The sequence below is a fragment of the Mytilus edulis genome, chromosome 12, assembly GCF_963676685.1.
Source record: "Mytilus edulis chromosome 12, xbMytEdul2.2, whole genome shotgun sequence".
Taxonomy (NCBI): domain Eukaryota; kingdom Metazoa; phylum Mollusca; class Bivalvia; order Mytilida; family Mytilidae; genus Mytilus; species Mytilus edulis.
The window spans coordinates 62,142,905-62,155,451 of record NC_092355.1 but is presented as its reverse complement, the minus strand read 5'-3'; the positions used below and the strand labels follow the sequence as shown (position 1 = coordinate 62,155,451).

The 12,547-nt window shown below is 37.7% G+C and overlaps 1 protein-coding gene across 1 annotated transcript in view; it reads left to right on the top strand.

Annotated features, from left to right (window-relative positions):
• Positions 1-12,547, top strand: part of LOC139498901 (uncharacterized) — a 105,460-nt gene that overhangs the window by 39,005 nt on the left and 53,908 nt on the right. Inside the window, exon 6 of the mRNA XM_071287491.1 lies at positions 6,326-6,568. Coding sequence (XP_071143592.1) covers positions 6,326-6,568 — 243 coding nt within the window. The remainder of the gene's footprint in view (positions 1-6,325; positions 6,569-12,547) is intronic.

Below are 12,547 nucleotides of genomic sequence, written 5' to 3'. Positions count from 1 at the left end.
TACCCTCGGGTATCCACTTTATGGACTCTACCGTACTACAGACTCACCAGGCGTTGGTTCACTTTCGTTTGTAATTAATACAGAATAGTTATTGCAGAACAGTGTATCAAGATAGGTGTTCTCCTTCATATTGTCACAAACACTGTGTTTATAGTTCTTCCTGCCCACTACACCAGGATCATATATATTGACGGGACGTGACATTACCTAATTATATTGTCGAATACATAAATCAGGCTGAGCCCAAACTTGTCCTCCTTGATATGCTTCTCTTTGGATGTGCTCCGGAAAAAACTCTTGTAGGCGGAACTCCATCACAATGCCGCTGCTTCCTGGCTAACAATTTACATCGTGCCTCGTTAACAGCAAATGTTGTTCTGTCATACATTATGCAAACACATGCTTCTATGCTGTCCATGTATGTGTCTTTATACTTTAGCGAAGAAAAAAAACCTCCCTTAATTATATCTTGAAATACTTCCCATGTCATCCAAACTGACTTATTCCCTTTCCCACGAAAATCCGACAAAGTGTCACATCCACTGAATGCTTGTGCATGGACGACAAGAAGAGTAGCTACACAAGGTCGATCAAACGCATTTAATATGTCACGTACAGGAAGTCATCAAAAGTCTGCCGAAACCTATCCACAGTTTGTTCCACCATATTTTGCGAGTGCTGCAAATCTTAATACAACTACATCTGTCTCAGTGCTACCTAAAATTACGTTTTACAACAATTTTCATAATCATGCCGTACTGTGGACAAACATTCGTGTATCTGCTTCTCCATGCTTACAAGGTGGTAGCTGGAAAGTATCCTTATTGGAATTGCAAAGAATATGTTCACCATGAGTAAAATGCACATTTTTATTAGTCTCTAAAGAAGCAATTATGTCGGCAAGAAACTTGAAAATTTCGTTTCGTTGTCATCTTCACATAGAAAACTTCTCCCAACCCCTGGTGTTCTACCAGAATGAACACCTTTCCGTCTAGCACAAGAACCTTGCCTTTGTCTAGTCACAGCTAGCCTTATAAATTATTCATTTAGTAAACAACAAATACAATGTCTACTCTTGAATACTGGCAGTATGACATCATTAGCAAAATCATGAAATATTTTTGCTCAACAAGTTGGCCTTCAATTAACCAATGCTGCCCAACCAAAGATAAATATGTCAGAATTTGGATCAGCAACTCGCAAAATGTTTCAAGTATACCCATTTGCACCGATTTAATACCACTGTTTAAAGTGACATATCCTGAGACAAAAATGGAGGAGCAGTTTGTTTTTTATGGATAAAGAATTATTCCAAGTCAATTTGTCTACTATGACAAGAAATAAAAGTCTAGAAAAGATATCGCAATCACTTTTAATGTTCTCTAGCTTTGTTTTTGACAAAAACGTTTACAGTTTTTATTTTACAGACTTAATAGGAAGTTGTTCTTTTTGATCAGGTTATAAAAAGCAGGTTCTCCTTCGTTTTGAATTTGCTTCAAAAGATCTTCATATTGTTTGCCTTTGATCTTTTTAAAGATATCCTTTTGTGTTTTTCGTGAGTCTTCATTAAGTCGTCCGTCTGTTATAGAATGCCTCAAACCAATAGATCTTTCAAATTCATCTGATAGTCTATTGACTTCTGGTCCAGCTACCATCCATATGTCTAAAAGAGATCTTCGGTTAAACTTATGACAACAACATCGCCCTTCACAATTGCATTATTCTGTTTTTTTGTCTGATCAATTGTACAAATGAAAAATATTTGCTGGTCTTACGTACAGTGAAATTATCATTTTTAAAATCAATTTCCACCTGTGGGTGATGTTATAGAAGGGAGGTCATATCTCGGAGAAGGTCAGTAACGATCGAGAATAATTTACACGATCAAGACCTAGATAAATACGGTATCATGCTTTATATTGACTGTTTGTACAAAATCTGACTTATGAAATGAGCATACTGCCAAATTCATAACAAGTTCTTAATTGAATGCCAGGAATTAAACTGTGGTCGAGCTAACTATATTTCCTTACACCAGTCTATCAAATCATTGAACGTCACAGAGTCATGACATGATTATAATTTCTGTGTTTAGCTTTTTTAAGCCGATATATACAATTCAAGCAAAACACATACAGTTGTCTGATGCGCATGTCTAGTCCTAGGTACATTTGAACATACATAAAAAGAATCTGCAGTTCTAAGTGTTGCAATATTGGTTTTAGTGAGGAAACATGTTCATCCACTATCACGTAATATATCACCCAGAATTTTATAACAAATCATTTAAATGTGCAATCCACCTCACATGACGATAAACTTATCTTCTCCGTACAAATCTGAGGCCATTCCGACTGAATAGCCATTACGAAAAGTGGCTGATCTGCCGTTACTTTTTATATTTCTCTCGTATTAACCATAATTTACGTCTTATCCAACGAACACCTGATCATTGTAACTGAATGGGCTTTGTTGCCGCTTTGACACGTTCCCCATTTCCCTTCTCAATTTTATTGTTTTTAAACAGTGGCATCATAGATGTTACACCTACTTAAACAGCTGTACAAGAGTCTCAATTTTTAAAGTAACGAGATGAACTACGATTTATACCTGTATGCCCTGGTTGTGCATACATTGTCTATAAATAGTTTGCGCATGCGCAACATTGTTAAATCATGTGCATCATAACATTGAAAAATGTTATCAAACCAAATCATAATATCATAATACCAAGATGACCGCCAGCGGGGGACTTAGTTTAACATAGTACCCTATGGGAAATACATACAAGTTTCTTCTTATAAAAAACCACTGAATGGAATGAAACCAAACATAGCATAAATGTTCCTTATGAGGTGCTAACCAAGTGTTGTTACTTTGCAGCCGATCCATCATCCAAGCAGTGATATTGTTTTCCTCAAATTACAGCCGAAATTCAGCCTTTTCCCCTAGAGAAAATTCCCAATTACTAACAAAAATTGCTTAAAATTCATCCCAAAAAGTTTTACATTTTCCCCAAACAGTGATGGCATTGGTAGTAATGTTTGTAAATATCGTATTCATGTTATTATTTTGATATTAGAAAGCACTTTTGAGATCCGGTTTTCTGATCAGAATCATCATGGTGTTTGTAACACATGTAGTTTTCAATGCATTAAGTACCATCATTGCTTTGGTTTCTTTCCCCTCTCCGAAAAGTACCTTTCAGACTGAAAATGTCTGACAACCAAAATATACATGAAAAAACAGTGCTAAAAAGACAGCTAAGGTCAGCAAAAAATCGGAGATGAGTTTAGAATAAAATATACAAATTTCCATACTTCAATAAAAATATGCATTTTTCCCAATAAAAAACGATGGAGGTAGTTTTGAAAAAAGACAACAATATCACTGCCAAGATGGCCGCCAGCGGGGGACTTAGTTTAACATAGGACCCTATGGGAAATACATACAAATGTCTTCTTTTAGTGAACCACTGAATGGAATGAAACCAAACAAAGCATGAATGTTCCTAATGAGATGCTGACCAAGTGTTGTTACTTAGTTGTCATTGCAACATCCAAGATGGCCGCCAGTGGGGGGACTTAGTTTAATATAGGATCCTATGGGAAATGCATACAAAAGTCTTCTAGCATGTCTAGCATGTCTAGAGAACCACTGAATTGAATGAAATCAAACATAGCATGAATGTTCCTTTTCTTATGAGGTCCTGGCCAAGTTTTGTTACTTTTAGCCAAATTTTATATTTTTACTTCACCTGGCCTAAAAGGCCAAGTGAGCTTTTCTCATCACTTGTCGTCCGTCGTCGTTAACTTTTACAAAAATCTTCTCCTCTGAAACTACTGGGCCAAATTAAACCAAACTTGGCCAAAATCAATATTGGGGTATCTTGTTTAAAAAATGTGTCCGGTGACCAACCAACCAAGATGGCCGCCATGGCTAAAAATAGAACATAGGGGTAAAATGCAGTTTTTGGCTTATAACTCAAAATCCAAAGCATTTAGAGCAAATCTGACAGGGGGTAAAATTGTGCAGTAGGTGAAGATCTATCTGCCCTTAAATTTTCAGATGAATCGGACAAACTGTTGTTGGGTTGCTGCCCTGAATTTGTAATTTTAAGGAAATTTTGCTGTTTTTGGTAATTATCTTGAATACTATTATAGATAGAGATAAACTGTGAAAAGCAATAATGTTCAGCAAAGTAAGATCTACAAGTAAGTCAACATGATCAACATGGTCAGTTGACCCTTTTAGGAGTTTTTGCCCTTTGTAGTCAATTTTTAACCATTTTTCGTAAAACTTAGTTATCTTTTACAAAAATCTTCTCCTCTGAAACTACTGGGCCAAATTAATCCAAACTTAGCCAAAATCATCTTTGGGGTGTCTAGTTTGAAAAATGTGTCCGGTGACCTGGCCATCCAACCAAGATGGCCGCCATGGCTAAAAATAGAACATAGGTGTAAAATGCAGTTTTTGGCTTATAACTCAAAAACCAAAGTATTAAAAGCAAATCTGACAGAGGGTAAAATTATTGTGTAGTAGGTCAAGATCTATCTGTCCTGAAATTTTCAGATGAATCGTACAACCTGTTGTTAGGTTGCTGCCCCTGAATTGGTAATTTTAATGAAATTTTGCTGTTTTTGGTTATTATCTTGAATATTTTTATAGATAGAGATAAACTGTAAAAAGCAATAATGTTCAGCAAAGTAAGATTTACAAGTAAGTCAACATGACCGAAATGGTCAGTTGACCCCTTTAGGAGTTATTGTCCTTTATAGTCAATTTTTAACCCTTTTTCGTAAATCTTGGTTATCTTTTACAAAAATCTTCTTCTCTGAAACTACTGTGCCAAATTAATCCAAACTCGGCCAAAATCATCTTTGGGGTATTTTATTTAAAAAATGTATCCAGTGACCTGGCCATCCAACCAAGATGGCCGCCATGGCTAAAACTAGAACATTTGGGTAAAATGCAGTTTTTGGCTTATAACTCAAAAACCAAAGCATTTAGAGCAAATCTGACAGGGGGTAAAATTTTGTAGTAGGTCAAGATCTATCTGTCCTGAAATTTTCAAATGAATCGTACAACCTGTTGTTAGGTTGCTGCCCCTGAATTGGTAATTTTAAGAAATTTTGCTGTTTTTGATTATTATCTTGAATATTATTATAGATAAAGATAAACTGTAAAAAGCACTAATGTTCAGCAAAGTAAGATTTTCAAGTAAGTCAACATGACCGAAATGGTCAGTTGACCCCTTTAGAAGTTATTGCCCTTTATAGTCAATTTTTAACCATTTTTCAAAAATCTTAGCTATCTTTTACAAAAATCTTCTCCTGAAACTACTGGGCCAAATTATTCCAAACTTGGCCACAATCATCATTAGGGTAATTAGTTTAAAAAATGTGTCCGGTGACCCGGCCAATTAACCAAGATGGCCGCCATGGCTAAAAATAGAACATAGGTGTAAAATGCAGTTTTTGGCTTAAAACTCAAAAACCAAAGCATTTAGAGCAAATCTGACAATGATTAAAATTGTTTATCAGGTAAAGATCTATCTGCCATGAAATTTTCAGATGTATCGGACAACCCGTTGATGGGTTTCTGCCCCTGAATTGGTAATTTTAAGGAAATTTTGCCGTTTTTGGTTATTATCTTGAATATTTATATAGATAGAGATAAACTGTAAACAGCAATAATGTTCAGCAAAATAAGATCTACAAATAAGGCAACATGACCAAAATTGTCAATTGACCCCTTAAGTAGTTATTGCCCTTTATAGTCAATTTTTAACATTTTTCATAAATTTTGGTAAATTTAAAAAAAAAAAATTCCACTGTAATTACTGGGCCAAGATCATTATAAATAGAGATAATTGTAGCAACAAGAATGTTCAGTACAGTAAGATATACATACACGTCACCATCACCAAAACACAATTTTGTCGTGAATTTATCTGTGTCCATTGTTTAATATGCACAAAGACCAAAGTGAGCGACACAGGCTCTTGAGAGCCTCTAGTTTTATATGATTTCAAAAACCCAGGTAGAATCAGGTGAGCGATACAGGCTCTTGAGAGCCTCTAGTTATAGCTAGAGAAGTATAAAAAAGTTTCCTGTTCATGATTTCATCTGATCTTCAATATGACTTTCATAGATTTCTTTTAGATAACTGGACGTTACACAAGCAACAATCAATCAATCCATGTTTGACATAGAATTTTAATGATTTGTTAATGAAAAATATTAATAACAAACTTAAATCAGTGAACAAATCTTTATTGAACTTCGACTAAATGACCTTTTTATAGAAACCGTTATAATTACAGATCCAATCCACACACAGACAAAGTCTGCTATGTTAAACAGGTTACTTGGCAGTGGAACGTATGCTTCCTATGACATGCGCTGTATGGTAACAGGCCAGTTCGGGGTCGGAAAATCAAGTCTTGTCAAGCTCTTAGCTGGTGATATCATCCCAGAAGGAAGATATCCCACCGATGGGATTTCCCTTATAGAAGGTCGCTGTGGCCTCGATGTAGAGACTAGAAGCTGGATTTATATTGATCCAGGTAGGGATATCTACAACATTAAAACTTTTCTATTAAATTTGAATACTTCTTTGGTATCTTCCACCTCTCTACATGCTCTATTAGGTCATCTTTATAACTTGAAAAGTAAAGAGTATAAAATACTGTACTAAATTATGTCTATAGAGTATACAGTAAGTATCTCCCAGTACATCCAGGTTATTGTACGGGGAGGCCATAGATGTTTAGAGTATACAGTAAGTATCTCCCAGTACATCCAGATTATTGTACGGGGAGACCATAGATGTATAGAGTATACAGTATGTATCTCCCAGTACATCCAGGTTATTGTACGGGGAGGCCATAGATGTTTAGAGTATACAGTAAGTATCTCCCAGTACATCCAGGTTATTGTACGGGGAAACCAAAGATGTATAGAGTATACAACATGTATCTCACAGTCATCCAGGTTATTGTACGGGGAGACCATAGATGTATAGAGTATACAGTATGTATCTCCCAGTTCATCCAGGTTATTGTACGGGGAAACCATAGATGTATAGAGTATACAACATGTATCTCACAGTCATCCAGGTTATTGTACGGGGAGGCCATAGATGTTTAGAGTATACAGTATGTATCTCCCAGTACATCCAGGTTATAGTACAGGGAGACCACAGATATTTAGAGTAAACAGTAAGTATCTCCCAGTACATCCAGGTTATTGTACAGGGAAACCATAGATGTATAGAGTATACAACATATATCTCACAGTCATCCAGGTTATTGTACGGGGAAACCATAGATGTATAGAGTATACAGTATGTATCTCCCAGTACATCCAGGTTATTGTACGGGGAGGCCATAAATGTTTAGAGTATACAACATATATCTCACAGTCATCCAGGTTATTGTACGGGGAGACCATAGATGTATAGAGTATACAGTATGTATCTCCCAGTACACCCAGGTTATAGTACAGGGAGACCACAGATATTTAGAGTAAACAGTAAGTATCTCCCAGTACATCCAGGTTATTGTACGGGTAGACCATAGATGGTTAGAGTATACAGTATGTATCTCCCAGTACATCCAGATTATTGTACGGGGAGGCCATAGATGTTTAGAGTATACAGTAAGTATCTCCCAGTACATCCAGATTATTGTACGGGGAGGCCATAGATGTATAGAGTATACAGTATGTATCTCCCAGTACATCCAGGTTATAGTACAGGGAGACCACAGATGTATAGAGAATACAGTAAGTATCTCCCAGTACATCCAGGTTATTGTACGGGTAGACCATAGATGTTTAGAGTATACAGTAAGTATCTCCCAGTGCATCCAGATTATTGTACGGGGAGGCCATAGATGTTTAGAGTATACAGTAAGTATCTCCCAGTACATCCAGGTTATTGTACGGGGAAACCATAGATGTATAGAGTATACAGTATGTATCTCCCAGTTCATCCAGGTTATTGTACGGGTAGACCATAGATGTATAGAGTATACAGTATGTATCTCCCAGTACATCCAGGTTATTGTACGGGGAAACCATAGATGTATAGAGTATACAGTATGTATCTCCCAGTTCATCCAGGTTATTGTACGGGTAGACCATAGATGTTTAGAGTATACAGTAAGTATCTCCCGGTACATCCAGGTTATTGTATGGGGAAACCATAGATATATAGAGTATACAACATGTAATCTCACAGTCATCCAGGTTATTGTACGGGGAGACCATAGATGTATAGAGTATACAGTAAGTATCTCCCAGTACATCCAGGTTATTGTACGGGGAAACCATAGATGTATAGAGTATACAACATGTATCTCACAGTCATCCAGGTTATTGTACGGGGAGGCCATAGACGTATAGAGTATATCACATGTATCTCCCAGTACATCCAGGTTATTGTACGGGGATACCATAGATGTATAGAGTATACAGTATGTATCTCCCAGTTCATCTAGGTTATTGTACGGGGAGGCCATAGATGTATATAGGATACCACATGTATCTCCCAGTTCATCCAGGTTATTGTACGGGGATACCATAGATGTATAGAGTATACAGCATGTATCTCACAGTCATCCAGGTTATTGTACGGGGAGGCATGATAGACGTATAGAGTATATCACATGTATCTTCCAGTACATCCAGGTTATTGTACGGGGATACCATAGATGTATAGAGTATACAGTATGTATCTCCCAGTACATCCAGGTTATTGTACGGGGAGACCATAGATGTATAGAGTATACAACATGTATCTCACAGTCATCCAGGTTATTGTACAGGGAGACCATAGATGTATAGAGTATACAGTAAGTATCTCCCAGTACATCCAGGTTATTGTACGGGGAAACCATAGATGTATAGAGTATACAACATGTATCTCACAGTCATCCAGGTTATTGTACAGGGAGGCCATAGACGTATAGAGTATATCACATGTATCTCCCAGTACATCCAGGTTATTGTACGGGGAGGCCATAGATATATAGAGTATACAGTATGTATCTCCCAGTACATCCAGGTTATTGTACGGGGAGGCCATAGATGTTTAGAGTATACAGTAAGTATCTCCCAGTACATCCAGGTTATTGTACGGGGAAACCAAAGATGTATAGAGTATACAACATGTATCTCACAGTCATCCAGGTTATTGTACGGGGAGACCATAGATGTATAGAGTATACAGTATGTATCTCCCAGTTCATCCAGGTTATTGTACGGGGAAACCATAGATGTATAGAGTATACAACATGTATCTCACAGTCATCCAGGTTATTGTACGGGGAGGCCATAGATGTTTAGAGTATACAGTATGTATCTCCCAGTACATCCAGGTTATAGTACAGGGAGACCACAGATATTTAGAGTAAACAGTAAGTATCTCCCAGTACATCCAGGTTATTGTACAGGGAAACCATAGATGTATAGAGTATACAACATATATCTCACAGTCATCCAGGTTATTGTACGGGGAAACCATAGATGTATAGAGTATACAGTATGTATCTCCCAGTACATCCAGGTTATTGTACGGGGAGGCCATAAATGTTTAGAGTATACAACATATATCTCACAGTCATCCAGGTTATTGTACGGGGAGACCATAGATGTATAGAGTATACAGTATGTATCTCCCAGTACATCCAGGTTATAGTACAGGGAGACCACAGATATTTAGAGTAAACAGTAAGTATCTCCCAGTACATCCAGGTTATTGTACGGGTAGACCATAGATGGTTAGAGTATACAGTATGTATCTCCCAGTACATCCAGATTATTGTACGGGGAGGCCATAGATGTTTAGAGTATACAGTAAGTATCTCCCAGTACATCCAGATTATTGTACGGGGAGGCCATAGATGTATAGAGTATACAGTATGTATCTCCCAGTACATCCAGGTTATAGTACAGGGAGACCACAGATGTTTAGAGAATACAGTAAGTATCTCCCAGTACATCCAGGTTATTGTACGGGTAGACCATAGATGTTTAGAGTATACAGTAAGTATCTCCCAGTACATCCAGATTATTGTACGGGGAGGCCATAGATGTTTAGAGTATACAGTAAGTATCTCCCAGTACATCCAGGTTATTGTACGGGGAAACCATAGATGTATAGAGTATACAGTATGTATCTCCCAGTTCATCCAGGTTATTGTACGGGTAGACCATAGATGTATAGAGTATACAGTATGTATCTCCCAGTACATCCAGGTTATTGTACGGGGAAACCATAAATGTATAGAGTATACAGTATGTATCTCCCAGTTCATCCAGATTATTGTACGGGTAGACCATAGATGTTTAGAGTATACAGTAAGTATCTCCCGGTACATCCAGGTTATTGTATGGGGAAACCATAGATATATAGAGTATACAACATGTAATCTCACAGTCATCCAGGTTATTGTACGGGGAGACCATAGATGTATAGAGTATACAGTAAGTATCTCCCAGTACATCCAGGTTATTGTACGGGGAAACCATAGATGTATAGAGTATACAACATGTATCTCACAGTCATCCAGGTTATTGTACGGGGAGGCCATAGACGTATAGAGTATATCACATGTATCTCCCAGTACATCCAGGTTATTGTACGGGGATACCATAGATGTATAGAGTATACAGTATGTATCTCCCAGTTCATCTAGGTTATTGTACGGGGAGGCCATAGATGTATATAGGATACCACATGTATCTCCCAGTTCATCCAGGTTATTGTACGGGGATACCATAGATGTATAGAGTATACAGCATGTATCTCACAGTCATCCAGGTTATTGTACGGGGAGGCATGATAGACGTATAGAGTATATCACATGTATCTCCCAGTACATCCAGGTTATTGTACGGGGATACCATAGATGTATAGAGTATACAGTATGTATCTCCCAGTACATCCAGGTTATTGTACGGGGAGACCATAGATGTATAGAGTATACAACATGTATCTCACAGTCATCCAGGTTATTGTACAGGGAGACCATAGATGTATAGAGTATACAGTAAGTATCTCCCAGTACATCCAGGTTATTGTACGGGGAAACCATAGATGTATAGAGTATACAACATGTATCTCACAGTCATCCAGGTTATTGTACAGGGAGGCCATAGACGTATAGAGTATATCACATGTATCTCCCAGTACATCCAGGTTATTGTACGGGGAGGCCATAGATGTATAGAGTATACAGTATGTATCCCCCAGTTCATCTAGGTTATTGTACGGGGAGGCCATAGATGTTTAGAGTATACAGTAAGTATCTCCCAGTACATCCAGGTTATTGTATGGGGAGACCATAGATGTATAGAGTATACAGTATGTATCTCCCAATACATCCAGGTTATTGTACTGGGAGACTATAGATGTATAGAGTATACAGTATGTATCTCCCAGTTCATCCAGGTTATTGTACAGGGAGACTATAGATGTATAGAGTATACAGTGTGTATCTCCCAGTTCATCCAGGTTATTGTACTGGGAGACCATAGATGTATAGAGTAGACAGTATGTATCTCCCAGTACATCCAGATTATTGTACAGGGAGACCATAGATGTACAGAGTATACAGTATGTATCTCCCAGTTCATCCAGGTTATTGTACTGGGAGACCATAGATGTATAGAGTATACAGTAAGTATCTCCCAGTACATCCAGGTTATTGTATGGGGAGGCCATAGATGTATAGAGTATACAGTATGTATCTCCCAGTTCATCCAGGTTATTGTATGGGGAGACCATAGATGTATAGAGTATACAGTATGTATCTCCCGGTTCATCCAGGTTATTGTATGGGGAGACCATAGATGTATAGAGTATACAGTATGTATCTCCCAGTACATCCAGGTTATTGTACGGGTAGACCATAGATGTATAGAGTATACAGTATGTATCTCCCAGTACATCCAGGTTATTGTACTGGGAGACCATAGATGTATAGAGTATACAGTATGTATCTCCCAGTTCATCCAGGTTATTGTACTGGGAGACCATAGATGTATAGAGTATACAGTATGTATCTATCAGTTCATCCAGGTTATTGTACGGGGAGACCATAGATGTATAGAGTATACAGTATGTATCTATCAGTTCATCCAGGTTATTGTACTGGGATACCATAGATGTATAGAGTATACAGTATGTATCTCCCAGTACATCCAGGTTATTGTACGGGGAGGCCATAGATGTATAGAGTATACAGTATGTATCTCCCAGTTCATCCAGGTTATTGTACTGGGAGACCATAGATGTATAGAGTATACAGTATGTATCTTCCAGTTCATCCAGGTTATTGTACAGGGATACCATAGATATATAGAGTATACAGTATGTATCTCCCAGTACATCCAGGTTATTGTACGGGGAGGCCATAGATGTATAGAGTATACAGTATGTATCTCCCAGTTCATCCAGGTTATTGTACTTGGAGACCAAAGATGTATAGAGTATACAGTATGTATCTCCCAGTACATCCAGGTTATTGTACGGGTAGACC